Raw genomic sequence first — 15,967 nt, forward strand, 5'->3', positions numbered from 1 at the left:
CCTGGAGTATCTTTGGAATTTGCAGAGTTGTGTTTCAAAATATAGTCTCCACACTTTGAATTTCCTGCATCACAATCACCACCAGGTTGTCGGTATTTATAATCTCTTTGCAGGTCTGTCTTTGGTTAACTCACATACAAATTGTTTTCTTCTGTTCTCATAAAATCCTTTCCAAATGTTTGCTAGTGTTGGAGATGAATTTCTTTGGCAATATTTTCAAAGCAGAAAGGAAGAAAAATAAAATCTGTTCCCCAGTGAACAGTTAAACTGTAATACATGTCAGGCTCTGCCTCAATTAACAATATAGTATGAGACTGCTACGTCTAGAACTATGCTGAGATTCTGCAGGGAAGTATCATTTGTATTTTACGTTTTTACTTAAATGCTTTGTATCAACCCTAGGAAAAAGGCCCTCAATATGAATGTCCTCAATAGAATCAAACAGCTACGTGTAAAGGATGTGCATGAGCCAGAAGAATTTTCAAAAACACTAGAAATTTGCTGATCACCAGATGCTGATCTATGACCACAACAACTAAGAAACAAGCAGTTGCATTTAGAAAGTGTCTACATAACAAATGTAAGCACAACATAGGCAGGGAGCAACTGCAATTCCAGGACAGATTGTGATTCAAGCTGATCATACCACAATTGTAAAGATGTTACCACAAGCTCCAGTGGCCTTTGAAGGGTTTTATTGCAGGTGGGTTTCAGCAGCTTCTGACCAGGTCTGGAGAACCGATAGTGGAAATTTTGAGTAGTTCAGAGAACCGGTAGTAAAAATTCTGACTGGCCCCGCCCCCATCTATTCTCTGCCTCCCAAGTCCCAGCTGATCGGGAGGAAATGGGGATTTTGCAGTAACCTTCCCGTGGAGTAAGGTGAGAATGGAGATTTTACAGTATCTCCCCGTCACGCCCAACAAGCCATGCCCAACAAACCATGCCACGCCCAACAAGCCACACCCACAGAACCGGTATTAAAAAAATTTGAAACCCACCACTGCCTAGTAGGTCAGTTAGAATCAACTAAGCTAAGGAATTCTGAGTGACTGCACCAAATGGATGGAACTTCCTGTTTTTTGAAATGCATATCCTCTTCTCTGGCTGTATGGCTTCAGAAGAGGCTTAAAAACCCATTTTCTTGCTTTCCTTATTAGGAATTTTGCTGTTTTCAATAGGTGCTTTTTGGGGGGGAGAGAACGGGGATTTGATAGTTTCAGGTTGATTAATGTTATGCTACTTAGATATTGTTATTTGGGGGGGGCATTTCTGGACATTGGTTTTAAACCTATTTTTGGCTTATGGTAAAAAACAATGTTTCCATTGATAGCTGTGGCTAGAGTATCCTTGAAGGCCACCAGAATGAGGCCTTTCTAGCTGGCTTCTGACATAGACTAAGCAAAATCTATGGGGCCAAAAGTCAATGCAAACTATCTGTCGCTTTATAATCTCTTGATGGCTAGGTTTGAGCAGCTAGAACAAGAGCAACAACACTGAAAACCAGCTCTAATGCGACATTTTTATTAACAGTCTTTCTTTTTTAAAAAGTATTCATTTTATATGCAGATAGTCCTTGACTTATGACCACAACTGGGACCAGAGCAAGACAGTTAAGTGAATTGCGCCCAATTTTATGACCTTTTTTTGCTGTAGTTGTTAAAACAAATCCCTGCAATTGCTCAGGGAATCACGTAGTCATTAAGCAAACTGAGCTTCCCCAGTTGACTTTGCTTGTCAGAAGCCAGCTAGGAAGGTCTCAGGTGATGATCACATGACCCCAGGACACTGCAACCATCGTAAATGAAGGCTGGCTGAAATTTGATCACATGACTGTGGAGATGCTGTGACAGTTGTAAGTGGGAGAACCAATCATAGGTCCCTTTTCTCAGTGCTGTTATAACTTCAAATGGTTGCTAAGTGAATGATCGTAAGTCAAGGACTATCTGTATTCTTTGTTACCTTTATTTTGATACTTAGCAGGGAAATTTTATTCAAATATAATTTTCAGGGTTGCTGGAGTAAAAGATCAAGCCAATCCAGAAACATATTGTTCAGGAATGTGTGGACTGTACTTTTAATGACATTTTAACAGAATCTTGCACATCTGAAGATGGGGAATTATATAAATCAGGGGTCCCCAATCTGTGGGATGTGGCCCACTGCCAGATTGTGGCCTATTGAGCACCAGGCCACGTGAATGGCTGGCCAGTGCGGGCCTGTGTGTCAGAGGTGGGTTTCAGAAGGTTCTGACCAGTTCTGGAGAACCGGTAGTGGAACTTTTGAGTAGTTCGGAGAACCGGTAAATACTACCCCTGACTGGCCCTGCCCCCATCTGTTCTCTGCCACCCGAGCACCAGCTGATTGGGAGGAAATGGGGATTTTGCAGTAACCTTCCCCTGGAGTGGGGAGGGAATGGAGATTTTACAGTGTCCTTCCCCTGGAGTGGGGTGGGAATGGAGATTTTACAGTATCCTTCCCCTGCCACGCCCACCAAGCCATGCCATGCCACACCCACCAAGCCATGCCCACTGCTGTTTGTGCGTGCTCACACCCCCACTCGAGCCAGCATCATGTCACGGGGACGCTAGCATCGCCACTAGATCACATGGGCGCTATGTCAACACAAGCACTAGCATCACCTGCCCCTCCCTTTCCCTCTGGGCCGCCAACCCAGAAAAATTGGGGAACTCTGAGATAAATGACTGGGGGGGGGGGATTAATTTTCAACTGAGTTCTGCAAACCTATAACCTCTATTGAGTCCTGAGACCTACAACTCATCATCTTCATTCTCTCTCTCTTTCAGGTACCACAGGTTACCACTGTTTCTCTCTTTCAGGTTAGATTTTACTCATGTATTCTAGATAAAAGGCACTTTTAGAGAAAAAGGTAGTGGAAGACTTCACTGTACAGGTGAGAACAGCAGAGGCCTTTAACTGGAACTTCAACATTTAGTAAGCTCCAGCTGGTCAGATATCATTGAATGTATTAAAGCTAAAATAAGAAACACACAGTATACCTTGCACAGATTCTTCAAATTAAAAATATACTTGTAGGAATGCTAATGCTGAGACTTACAGGAACAAGGAAGTTATGTGGGCTGAAGCTGCTCCCAGGGATGGAATGGCTGTCAGTTCATTGTTATTCAGTCGCCTGGAAGAAACAATGACAACAATAAAAAAACAATTATGAAAAAAATGAAGCAACTGTTTTTTTTTAGAATCTCAGGTTGCTTTTCGTTGCTCGCCGTCTGTCATGATTACTAAGCTAGAAGCCCGGTTGCATGCAGAAATGTGTCAGTGCGTTTCCTGTAATTCTGTGACTTTCCAGCCAAGTCACTGCCAAGAGCACTTGTAACAGAAACCCAGCTGCACATTCCATGCCTACTTTAGTTATTGCTAACACATATTTATGGAACGGCAACAAGTGCCAGCTCCCTCCAAGGCTGGGCAAATTACAGATCACGAGACGCATGCAGCTCCTGGGGAGTTCTAAGCAGAGCTCCTGATCTACATTCTTCTGCCCAATTTCTTTTGATATATGTATTTTTAATGGATGGCTTGGGGACAAGAAGTGTCTCTATTAGGATCTCCTCGTTGAACTTGATTACCGGACATGGTTACAGCCAAGAGCAGGAATAGTAGTGATCGTAACCACAATGGCTCCTGAAAGAGGGTTGCATCATTAGTTATAACAGATGATGAGGATCCATCCAGAGCTATCGTGCTGGGCAGTGGCCTCCAGCTTTAGACACCACCGTAGTTTCCTGCTTTAGATGCTATCATGTGGTCAAAGGGGAATAAAAGAAGGACCTGGTGCCCGAGTCTGTTCTGTATTAAGTCTTGGTTCTCCCAACCACCTTTCTCCTATGCTGTGTCCCTTCAGCAATCCAGGTTGGTGCTGTCCATGTTAGTAGGATGCAGACAGAGGAAACAGTGTGAAGCATTTCTTTGCATACAGGATTGAAGTTGCTGTGGGTATGCTCCATAATTAACATCCTGTTCCATCTGTCTCTCTTTCTTCCTCACAACAAACATTGAGTCAGATGGCTTTATGGCTGGTCAGACCCCATGACAACTATTCCATCTAAATGAGTCCATCAGTCTCATGAATTTGGGAATCTTAGTGCACGTGGAGACAATGAGTTTGGCCTAAAGCCGTGATGATGAACCTATGGCACGCATGCCAGAGGTGGCACGCAGTGCCCTCTCTGTGGGCACGTGAGCCGTTGCACCAGTTCAGCTCCGCCACGCATGTGCACGCGCCTCCTGCCAGCCAGCTGGTCTTTGGGTCTCTGCCGCAAATGCGCGGGGGGCGTGCAGGGGGCTGCATGTGCATGTGGGGTGGCGCATGTGGGGGGCTATGCACACATGTGCAGGGGTTGGGGTGCATGCACATTGCATTTTGGGGATTCGGGCACACACACACGCATTTGCACACACACACATACGCTTTGGGCACTCAGTCCGGAAAAGGTTAGCCATCACTGGTCTAGAGGTTAAGACGTAGAAACCGGGCAACTAGGGCTTCTAGTCCTGCCTTAGGCACGAAGAAAGCCAGCTAGGTAACCTTGGGTGAGTCCCTTTCTTTCAGTCCTAGGAAAGAGACAATGGCAAACCACTTCTGAAATCTTGCCAAGAAAACTGTGGGACTTGTGTAGGCATTTGGCAAGAGTCAACACTGACTCGAAGGCATAAAAAGAAGTGGAAGATAAAAAGATGTCGAAGCAATCAGTAAATCCTCAGGATCTCAGCAGAAAGAAGGAATTAAGCAAGAAGAGGGATAAATTTTGCTTTGTTTTGCTAACCCAAGCATACACAACAGCTTAATATAGAGCCAGACAAATAGCTCAGTTTGTCGCCCTGGGCCAGTTTTGCTGAAAACAAAAAAGTAAATGCCATGGTTTTTTGTTTGTTTGTTTTTCGCAAAACTGTCATAAAATGCATTTGTGTCACTAGAATGCTTAGGATGCTAGAAACAGCCATAAATGTGAGCAGGTTGCCGAGTGCAATCATGCAACCTGCAATCATGTGACCATGGGGGAGGGGAGAATGGCCATCAGAACTTCAGAGCCAAGTTATAAGTATCCCCAGGAAGCAGTAAGTACTATAAGTACTATAAGTACTACCAGTTTGCAATGGGGCCGCGCAGGCTCGCTTCGTTCATGCGTGCGCTCTTCTGTGCAAGCGCAGAAGCTTCTGGGCATGTGCAGAAGCATTTTGATGACCTCGGGGTCGGTGGACGGAGCCTCCCGCAGGTTTTACTACTGGTTCTATAGAACTGGTGTGAACCGGGGGCAACCCACCACTGCTAGGAAGACACATCGAACAGTTGCTAAGCAACCAGTCATAGGTTGAGAACTACCTGTACTATCTCCTCCAATTACCTGCTCCATCAAATAAAAATTGGAAGGACTGAATTTGTGATCATTTTTATTTTATTTTTTTTGCACAAGCACTTTCTTTACCTCTTCTTAAAGAAGAAAAGGTATATTTTGTTTTAAAAGAAATGATTACCTCAAAAGTATGCGTATTTCGGCAAAGTATGCCCATTTAACTGTTTCAGTTTATTAATGGTTTTTTAGGTACTTGCTGGATATAAATGAAATGCAAATAAGGGTTGATGCTTTATGATTCAATCATTTTCTAAGAGAAATTAAAAAATGGACCGCTACAATTTTATCCTCCATTGCTAAATTATTAGGTTTCGGAATTTCAATCTTAATAGTACAATGTCTATATTGGGCTACTGAAAGAAAGGTGACCTAAGTCATATAGCCTGTTACTTTCAGGATTTAGACACCTGGGCTTCCCTTTTTGAATTAGTCCATTAATTAGCATTAAACAGGTGCTTGTATTGTTGCTTGAAAACTGCCCAATTTCCTGGCCTCCTTGCTTAGCTTTAACCTTTCCAAAGAAGCAGTCAGAAAAGTTATTGAGGCAAAAAAACCTTTGCTTCCTGCCTAAGAACAGGAGAGTTTCTTTAACTCTACAAGAGGTACATATAATTGGATCTTGTTTATTTATCCTTTTTTGTCTTTCCAAACAGCAAAAATTTTTAATGGTTTTTTTGTTTATTTTAGATGTATGATTCGCTGTATCTGTAAAATGCAGAGATGGGGGGAAATGTTGCAAAATAAAACTAAGATCCAGTTGTTTCAGCAAACTCCTTTATATCAAAGCATTTCTTAACATTATCTTTACAAGTCAAGCAAGACAAATGGTTACAATTGTTAAAAATTATACCTGATAATCAACAAATTATAAACTATTGCTTATATCAATAATTTTTCCCAGGCTAGCATCCTTCAAATAAAACAGAAGTTACAAAATGCCAGATTTTTGTATTAGCTGGGTTCTCTGGGCAATACAAAACATTTCGTAAACCAGTTTCATAAATATCCACTATTTTAAAAATAAATAAATAACCATCAAATCTGAAGGATGCTATGTTGAGGATGTTCTAGAAGTATATGAAAGATAAAGTGGTATATAAGAAGAGATAGCAGTAATGCATGTATCCAATTATCCACTATAAACCATACCAAGAGCAATCAATTACAAGTATAAACAGTTTTCTACAAAAAATACACGTGGGCATTTTTGTTCAATAAAGCCTTCCAGAAATCAAGAAGATGATTATTGAACTGATTCTGATTATTATGTATCTATGGAAAGTTTTGCCGTGAAGATACATAGCAAACATCCTGATGCTTCTACCGAAATTCACAAATTCTGCTTGGAACTCAAAAATGCCTGTCAACCCTGAAACTGACCTGACTGAAGCCATCTTGGAGCTTCAGTGTTGCCAGACTGGAGCTGAGGGATAGGGAAGAGTGAAGTGAGATAGCTGGGACTTTGTAGTACACCGCCATCCCCTGCCGCAGTGGGGCAGAGCCGGTAAGATGGTTCCGCTCCAGGCGCCTGATGGAACCCGAAACGTTCCTGAGGGAGCTTGTGTTACTTCCCGCCTCCTTAGCCCAAGATTCATCCGAGGCCCTTATCGCAGCCTGGGAACAGGCTGCGGTGGGGGCCCTGGATCGAATCGCACCTTTGTGGCCTTTGATCCGACGCAGATCCCAGGCGGCTCCATGGTTCACTGCGGAGCTCAGGGAAATGAAGCGTCGGAAACGATGCCTGGAGGGTGGTTGGAGGTCCTCTCGATCCGAATCTGACCGAACAAAACTAAGAACCTATATCAGGTCTTATCTTGTGGTGATGGAAGTAATTATTTCGCCACTCTCATTGCATCTGCAGAAAACCACCCAGCCGCCCTGTTTAGAGTGACCCACTCTCTCCTTAACCAGGGAGCGAGGGAGGACCCCTTGCAGGGCCGAGCTGAGAACTTTGCACAGTTTCTGCAAGATAAAATCGCTCAGATCCGGGCTGGGTTGGACTCTGACTGGACAGAGTCTGTTGAGGAGACGGGGGCTAGTCTTGATGGGAACATCTGGGTTGAGTTTGAGCCTGTTTTGCTGGATGACGTGGACAGGATTTTGGGTCAGCTGGGGTCCTCCACGTGTTTATTGGACCATTGTCCCTCCTGGCTTGTTTCTGCAGCCAGAGAGGTGACTGGAGACTGGATCCAGGCTGTTGCCAACGCTTCGTTAAGGGAAGGGGTCTTCCCCGCTGCACTCAAAGAGGCGGTGGTTCGGCCCCTCCTTAAGAAGCCTAGCCTGGACCCTGATGTTCTTAACAACTACCATCCAGTCTCCAACCTTCGCTTTTTAGCGAAGGTTGTTGAGTCTGTGGTGGCACAGCAATTCCCTCAATTCCTGGAGGAAACAGACTACCTCGATCCTTACCAATCTGGTTTCAGGCGTTGTCATAGCACGGAAACGGCATTGGTCGCTCTAGTAAATGATCTCTGGCGGGCCAGGGATGGATGTTGCTCCTCCATCCTGGTCCTTCTTGACCTCTCAGCGGCTTTCGATACCATCGACCATGGTATCCTGCTGCAGCGGCTCAGAGAGATAGGGATAGGAGGCACTGTTTTGCGGTGGTTCTCCTCCTACTTCTCTGGTCGCTTGCAGTCTGTTTGCAGTCTGCGGGGGGTCAGGGATCCTCCCAGAGGCTCCTCACTTGTGGGGTGCCTCAGGGATCGGTTCTCTCTCCCCTGCTCTTCAACATCTATATGAAACCGCTGGGTGAGATCATTCGTGGTTTTGGGGTGAGGTATCATCAATATGCTGATGATACCCAGCTTTACATCTCCACCCCTGACCACCCTAGTGATGCCCTTTCCATGATGTCCCATTGCCTGGAAGCGATGCGGGTTTGGATGGGGAGGAACAGACTCAGACTCAACCCTTCCAAGACTGAGTGGCTGTGGATGCCGGCATCTCAGGATCTGGAGGTTCCAACTTTAATGATCGGGGGGGAGACTCTTACTCCCTCCAATAGGGTTCGCAATCTGGGTGTCCTCCTGGATTCTCGGCTGTCCTTGGATGACCATCTGACGGCCGTAACCAGGGGGGCCTTTGCACAGGTGCGTCTTGTGTGCCAGTTGCGCCCTTTTCTAGACCGGGATGCCCTCGCCACGGTCACACATGCCCTCATTACCTCTAGGTTGGACTACTGTAACACCCTCTACATGGGGCTGCCCTTGGGATGCATCCGGAGGCTCCAGCTAGTCCAGAATGCGGCCGCGCAGGTATTTATGAGGGCCTCTCGATACTCCCGTGTAACACCTCTCCTGCGCGAGCTGCACTGGCTGCCGGTGGCGTTCTGGATTCGTTTTAAGGTGCTGGTGCTTACCTATAAAACCCTTCATGGCTTAGGCCCAGGGTACTTGCAGGACCATCTCCAGCTGTTCTCCCAGCGTCCCGTGCGCTCTCACAGAGTGGGCCTCCTCAGGGTGCCTTCAGCCAAACAATGTCGGCTGATAGCCCCCAGGAGGAGAGCATTTTCTGTAGGAGCCCCGACCCTCTGGAATGATTTGCTCACCGAGCTCAGGACAGCCCCCGACCTCCTTTCCTTCCATCGTGAGTTGAAGATGTGGCTCTTTCATCAACTTAACTGATCCGTTATGGGTGTACATTGTTATTTATTTTTATTTTTATTTTATTTCAAATTTATATGCCACCCTTCTCCCTGAGGACTCAGGGCGGTGTACAGCCAGATAAAAACATATAATACAAACATTAAAAACAATGAAAAGAAATATCTCTGTTTGGCCCCAAATTTAAAAAGACAAAACCAATTAAAATTATTAAAAGAATTTGTTAAGCCATTTGTTAAGTTATAATTTTAAACTGTTTTAATTGGGTTGTTGATTTTAATTTTATTGTTGATTTGTATTGGATATTGTTTTTGTAAGCCGCCCTGAGTCCTTCCGAAGAATGGCGGCATATAAATCGCAATAATAAATAAATAATAATAAATAAAATAAAACACTTTCTCTTGGGAACCAAGGACATTCTCATACCTGGTCGGAGGAAGGAGGAGTGATGTCACCAGGCAACCAGACTGAGCCGTGATTGGACCATGTGACTGATTGTTTTGAGAAAGTGACAAACTTTTAATTAGGTGAAAACCGCAGGAACCCTCAAAGTCGGTTTTCACCAGATCTGTGCCAATATGATAGATCCAATAAAGCTATTCTTTGAGGAATCTACCTGCCTTGGAGTTTTGTTTGCTATGGATCTATTACTTGGAACCCTGACAATGCCATGGCCTTTATCGATACATACACAAAAGGAGATGCATGTGGACAATATAAACGGGCATCTTTTTATGGAAGAGCTCCACACGAACATTGGAACATAAGTAGGGCTTTCAATGGTGACGAATGGCTTCATTCACGAATTCCTTCTTAAGGCTTGTTAATGCAAACAGGAAGGACCTCAGGTATATTCAATAACAGAAGCTTCTATAGGGTGTTGATTGGCAGGTATAACCTGGCAGGACAAGTTAGAACTTACTAGCAATCTAAACAGTAAATTCCTGGTTGTTAGTTTATTTTGCTGTAAAATATTGGCATATTGTTGGGTAAGGAGCTTTGGCATGTAATCAGGAGCTTCTCTTAAATAACAAGCAAAGGTAAGACAGGCTGAACAACTCTCTGAAGCAACTACAGCAAAAAGCTCTCTTTCCAACCCTTTGATCCTGATACTACGTGTGGTAAGAAGGGGAAGGGGGAGTGCCACTCCGTATAAAATATTTACAACCTAGTTGCCAGGCTAATGTCATGTTGAAATGGATCCTACTTAAAAATAGCACAGTTCTCTTGAGGATTCACTGAAAGGCACTTAGATTTTACTCTTTTTTTTAAGGTAAAACAGTAAAAAAAAATTAGTTTGGGAAAGGAAACTTTATGCCCTGATTATGATTAAAACAAGCCTAAGGTTTTATGAACTCTGAAATTAGACATTGTGCTCAAGTGGTAAGGCTGTGCTCAAGCACCCTTTATGCCGCCAGGTAGGATAGTTCAACAACTTCTAGACAGCCACAAATTCTCACTCCGTCTGGTGTTCAAGGAGCCTTGACAGGTTAAAAACTGCATGGATTTTTAGCTTTCAAAAATGAATCTCTAAAAAAGGAAAAATCTCATTTAATTAAGCAAGCTATAAAAAAAGAGCGGAGAGGGGAATATTCAGACAAAAGGCAAGCTTCACACAACATAAAGTGGTCCAATGGTGTATGATCTCCAATGGGTGGGGTGGGATTCTGTACTTTGGATTTTCTTGTGGCCTTCAAGCAGAATCACTGATTTCATTTTAGTTATTAATTGAACGAATTAATCCCATGTAGATCTCATTGCAATCCTAGGCAGATTCATGGTAGGTACAAAACAGGAAACATCTGGTTAGCCACTGTGGGAATAGCATGCTAGATTACTTAGGGACTATGATCTGATTCCAAATAGTTCTGCTGCTCTTATGTAACACGTTGTGAACTGCCCTGCCTTCCTTGCGCCCCATCACCAATTCATGTGCAAAGTATTGACTTCGCATTCAGGGCAGTGGTGGGTTTCAAAAATTTTTACTACCAGTTCTGTGGGTGTGGCTTGGTGGGTGTGGCATGGTGGGCCTGGCAGGGGAAGGATACTGTAAAATCTCCATTCCCTCCCCACTCCAGGGGAAGGATACTGTATAATCTCCATTCCCACCCCACTCCAGGGGAAGGATACTGTAAAATCTCTATTCCCACCCCACTCCAGGGGAAGGTTACTGCAAAATCCCCATTTCCTCCTGATCAGCTGGGACTTGGGAAATAAATGGGGGCGGGGCCAGTCAGAACTTTTAGTACTGGTTCTCCGAACTACTCAAAATTCCCACTACTGGTTCTCCAGAACTGGTCAGAACCTGTTGAAACCCACCTCTGATTCAGGGGTTTCCACAGAGTGTAGTCAAAAAAAGTCAAAATAGCTTTCACAATGATGCAAGTGAAGCTTTGACCAATGCACATTAAAAGAACCTTGTGGCCATCATGTTGGGGGGTTTTTAATCATTTTTTTTAATCAGTTGCTTGCATTCTTCACTGTGAAGCCACAGCAGCAAAGTCACTTCACAAGAAATAGAACGTTTCATTGATATCTGAAGGTAATAGTATAGTAGTGAAGAGTACTGTATGCAGTTGCAAAAAAGGAGGTATCCAATTCATCTCAACTAGAGCAGGGGTCTCAAACTCGATTTCATTGAGGGCAACATCAGGGTTGTTTGACTTTGGGGGTCCAGGGAGGGCATGGCCAGGTCAATGTATCTCGTGTTGGGGGTGCCTATGGTGGCCTGAGCGCTCTACTAGTGAAAACGGGCTCCCGAGCTCCATTTTCGGCTGCAATGGCCTCCTGCAACCCTCTGCCAGCAAAAATGGAGCTCGGGAGGGCCCTCCAGAGCTCCGTTTTTGCTGGCTGAGGCACCGCAGGACAGTCCTTTGCTGTTTCCAGGGCGACCCGCAGGCCAGATCTAAACACCCCCCAGCCTTGAGTTTGACACCCCTGAAATATAGCCAACTATCAAACGATATCAGTAAAGCACCATTTCCTAGTCTTCTGCATATACTACAGGTAGTCTTTGACTTCCAACCACACTTGGGACCAGACATTCCACTGCTAAGCAAGGCGGTTATTAAGTGAGTTGTGCTCAATTTTACAACCTCTTTGTTGAATCACCGGAGTTATTAAGTGAATCATGTGACTGTTAAGCAAATCTGGCTTCCCCCATTGACTTTACTTGTTGGAAGACGGCTGGGAAGGTCACAAATGGTGATCACATGATTCCAGGACAGTGCAGCTGTCGCAAATACATGCCAGTTAGCAAGCACTGGAATTTCGATCATGGGACCATAAGGATATTGTAACAGTCGTAAATGCAAGGACCAGTCACTTTTTCAGTGCCAGATTCCAACAAGCAAAGTCAATGGGGGAAGCAGATTTGACTGACAACCTCGTGGTTCACTTAACAACTGTACTTGCTTAGCAACACAGATTTTGGACTCAATTGTGTTGTAGGTCGACTACCTTCCTGTTAGAAATACAATTAACTTGTATTTAATACTATTTGAAATACTTAATTGTATATATAATAATTATATTATTATAGTGTATATGCCTGCACAGCAAGACACATCTCTAAAGATTCATATTTATTTTATTTATTTATTTATTTATTTATTTATTTAGGAAATTTATATTGCCGCCTATTCGGACATGGCGACTCAAGGCGGCTTACTAATATTCCTCAAGGAATATTAGGGTAAAATAATTTATTAATAATTAAATAATTATTTAATAATTGATTCCACCAGGCCTGGGGTTTTCAAGGGATAGATGAATCCTTGAATTGGTTCCATGGTTAACATCCATCCTCTTATATTTTGTGTGTGGGGTTTAAAACATTTTAATAATGCTTCTTTTTATATATTTGTTTTAATTAATCGCTATTTGCTGCCCAGAGTAACTGTATAAATTCTCATCAACTGGGTTACATGGTAGTGTAACCTTATGTGGTGAGGCTAATGTTGAAACTGGTCGGTCTATTATCAAGGTGTATGCTGGGAAATTAGCCAACAGACAGACAGACAGACAGACAGACAGACAGACAAGAGTAATGGGGCACCCAATTTTGTGCTAGAATAGCTTTCTGCTGACTCAAGGATGAATAGCTCTTAACCAGCCTTGGGAAGAAGCTCTTTGTCTCTTCTGCTAGGGAGCAGTCGGTGGGAGTGGGAGAAGGTAATTATTCCATAGTAGCAACATTATGCCTTTTCTTCTTGAGACAGCCAGAAAAGATTAGCATTAGATGTCACAGCAGAGTCTACGTCGTTATTAGAGGAAAACAGATCCATGCAGCTTGGTGTGATTACCTGGCTATCCTTGGGATTATGAAATATAGTAGCAGATAGAGGCAGGGAAGAAGAGACAACACCAATGATTTCCAATAAAGACACTGCAGTTTAATTGAGACACTGTGTTCTACTAATTGACTGTTAATTTTTTAAACAGCACCCAGGTACTATATGAAAGAAAAACAAAAGCTCAGATTCAATCTGTTGATGCAAGCTGGAAGAACAATGGAGTCACGTCCTAGGAAACTGTATACTTTTTTCCGACTGCTATTCTAGCCAGAATGGAAGTGAAAACAGAGAGCGGCCAGGATGAAAAGTCCTTTAGGCAGAAAATACTTACACTTCCCGTAGTTTTGGCAGCTTTGAGAAGGCAGAAGGATCAATCTCGGTCAGTTTGTTGTGGCTCAGGTTTCTGTTTTAAAAAGAGACAGTAGTATCAGCAAAAGACAGTTTCTACACTCAGCAAAAAAAAAAAAAAATGGCAATCCTAATTATTCTCTGGAGTTGCACTGGATAATAATAAAAATAAAAGCAAAGGCAAAAAAGAAAGGAAACACATGTCTACCACATCTATCACACACACACCCTCCAAAAAAAGATGCTCCAGCTGTGAGTTTCATCCAGGGCCTCATGGAATGAAGGAATATTGAGCGCTTCTGAAGCATTAACAACATGATGACTTACAAGTGTTTTCTCGATTAATTCAGAAGGTTCAGAGAGATCAGAATTCTGTTTTCCTAGAAGTGACAACTGACCAATTTCTAGACAATTCAGAAAACAGAATAAAAGTAACAGCGTTTGCCTGTCTACCACCAGCAACTGTCATTCAGTCTCCTGTAGATTAGGGTTTAGTAATCAGGGCTTCTGATAACTGGACGATGGAGAAGACCTTCAGTGAAGATGTTAATGTGGTGGTTGGTCCAAACGAACAAGTCATCGCCTTCAAATATCCCAAATTAGTACTGTGTCCTGGACCAAAATATTCTCTGTGAGCCCCACTCTCTTCTGTTCCAAGCAGTCCAACTCAATTGATGTCCCAGCATACACGTTTCATAATAGAGGCACCATTTCCAACAACACAGTAATGCAATCTAGTTTAACAGAATAGTATAATCGCCATATTATTTCTTCCAAGTAGCACTGCAGCAGAGAATTTTGTGACTTAGGCTCACTTAGTCATTACAAGACACAATTAGTCCCCAACAAACCTATTTTATTGTAACAACTGAGAATTACTTCATTCCCAGCTTAGTCCAAATTAATAGAAAAACAAGTCTTTCAGAATAAATCCTTCGGGCTTATCACAAACCTTTATCTTCTTTGGCACCCTGCCAAAGGCCTTTCTTGGCAAAGCACCACAAAGTTCAGAAACAAGAGACGCCGACTGGAAACAGATTTAGCAATGTTGCTTTCCTACAAAGAGCCCAAGAGCCTTTGCTGCTCTTTTAAGCCTTATGGGAGGGGCCAATCATCTCCTGGCCTTACTCCCGAATCGTCCCTTTTGCTTTAGCTGCTCTTGCCTTCTGGCAGCTCTGCGCATGCGTGAACTAGGAACAGGCTCCTCCTGTTCCTCTGCCTCTCTGCTGACTCTGGAGGCTCCGGAATCCGCGCATCACTCCCAGATGGCCCTGGCCTCATCTCTGCCTCCAATGCAGAGCCCTCATCCGGGTCTTCCCCAGACTCAGGACTGGCACATTGTCCTCCCCAGCCTCCTCACTGTCCGACTCTGCTGCCAGCTCCGCAGGCTGCTGGTGAACTACAACACCAGGTCACTATCTCAGGAGCATTATCCTGAGATATCTACCACAATCCAAGATTATTTTCCTACCCGTAATAGTCACTGCTGGTTTAAAGACATCAATGCAGGCTAATGGTTTTTGTCCTAATGTGCCTTAGTTCATGCTTACTTCTAAAGACCTTCTTCATTACAGATTGTCTTCAACTTGCAATGATTCATTTACTGACTGTTCAGAGTTACAATGGCACTGAAAATTTTTATTTCACACTTATAACTGATGATGTTACCTAGTTAGGGTAATGAAACATCTGCAAGAAAACAATCAAGCTCAGAGAGCACCAAGGACTCCTCATTTCATATATATTCTCCTTTATTGGTAACACTTATAACTGTGGCAACATCCCCATAGACACATTATTAAAATTTGGGCACTTGGAAACTGGCATGTATTTATGACAGTTACAGTGTCCTAGGGTCATGTGATCCCCTTTTGTAATCTTTTTAACCACCTTGTTGCTAACTTAACAACTGCATGATTCACTTAACAACTGTGGCAAGAAAACTTGTAAAATTGGGCAAAATTTGCTTACTTGATAAACAGAATTTTTGGGCTTAATTGAGGTCGTAGGTTGAGGATTACCTGCACTATTTTCTCGAAAGAACTTTATAAAGAGTGCTTGGTAGGAGAAAATATCCTGCTGCAGAAAGTACAGTTATTCTCCTAAGTATTTATCAAGTCAAGATGAAATCCACTGTTCAGGGATAGACTTCTACTTGGACAATTCTTTCTTTCACAATTTTTAGGACCTTCTAGGGTAGACATTATGAGTGTGGGAGTGGTTTTTCCCCTTTCTCATAGGCAAATAAAATGCTAAATGAATTTGGTTCCATTTGTGGATGCAAACCATCATATTTCACCTGCCAAATATTTCTCACCATTTATGT

General features: G+C 43.3%; 1 protein-coding gene across 1 annotated transcript in view; it reads right to left on the reverse strand.

Moving 5' to 3' along the window:
- The window catches only part of LRIG1 (leucine rich repeats and immunoglobulin like domains 1), a 148,019-nt gene that overhangs the window by 69,925 nt on the left and 62,127 nt on the right, over window positions 1-15,967 (reverse strand). The window contains exons 2-3 of the mRNA XM_070936852.1: window positions 13,625-13,696; window positions 3,077-3,151 (exon numbers count right to left, since the gene is read on the reverse strand). Coding sequence (XP_070792953.1) covers window positions 3,077-3,151; window positions 13,625-13,696 — 147 coding nt within the window. The remainder of the gene's footprint in view (window positions 1-3,076; window positions 3,152-13,624; window positions 13,697-15,967) is intronic.

Source organism: Pituophis catenifer, unplaced genomic scaffold (assembly GCF_029215685.1).
Source record: "Pituophis catenifer annectens isolate HBS135680 unplaced genomic scaffold, rPitCat1.0.hap2 SCAF_2, whole genome shotgun sequence".
Classification (NCBI taxonomy): domain Eukaryota; kingdom Metazoa; phylum Chordata; class Lepidosauria; order Squamata; family Colubridae; genus Pituophis; species Pituophis catenifer.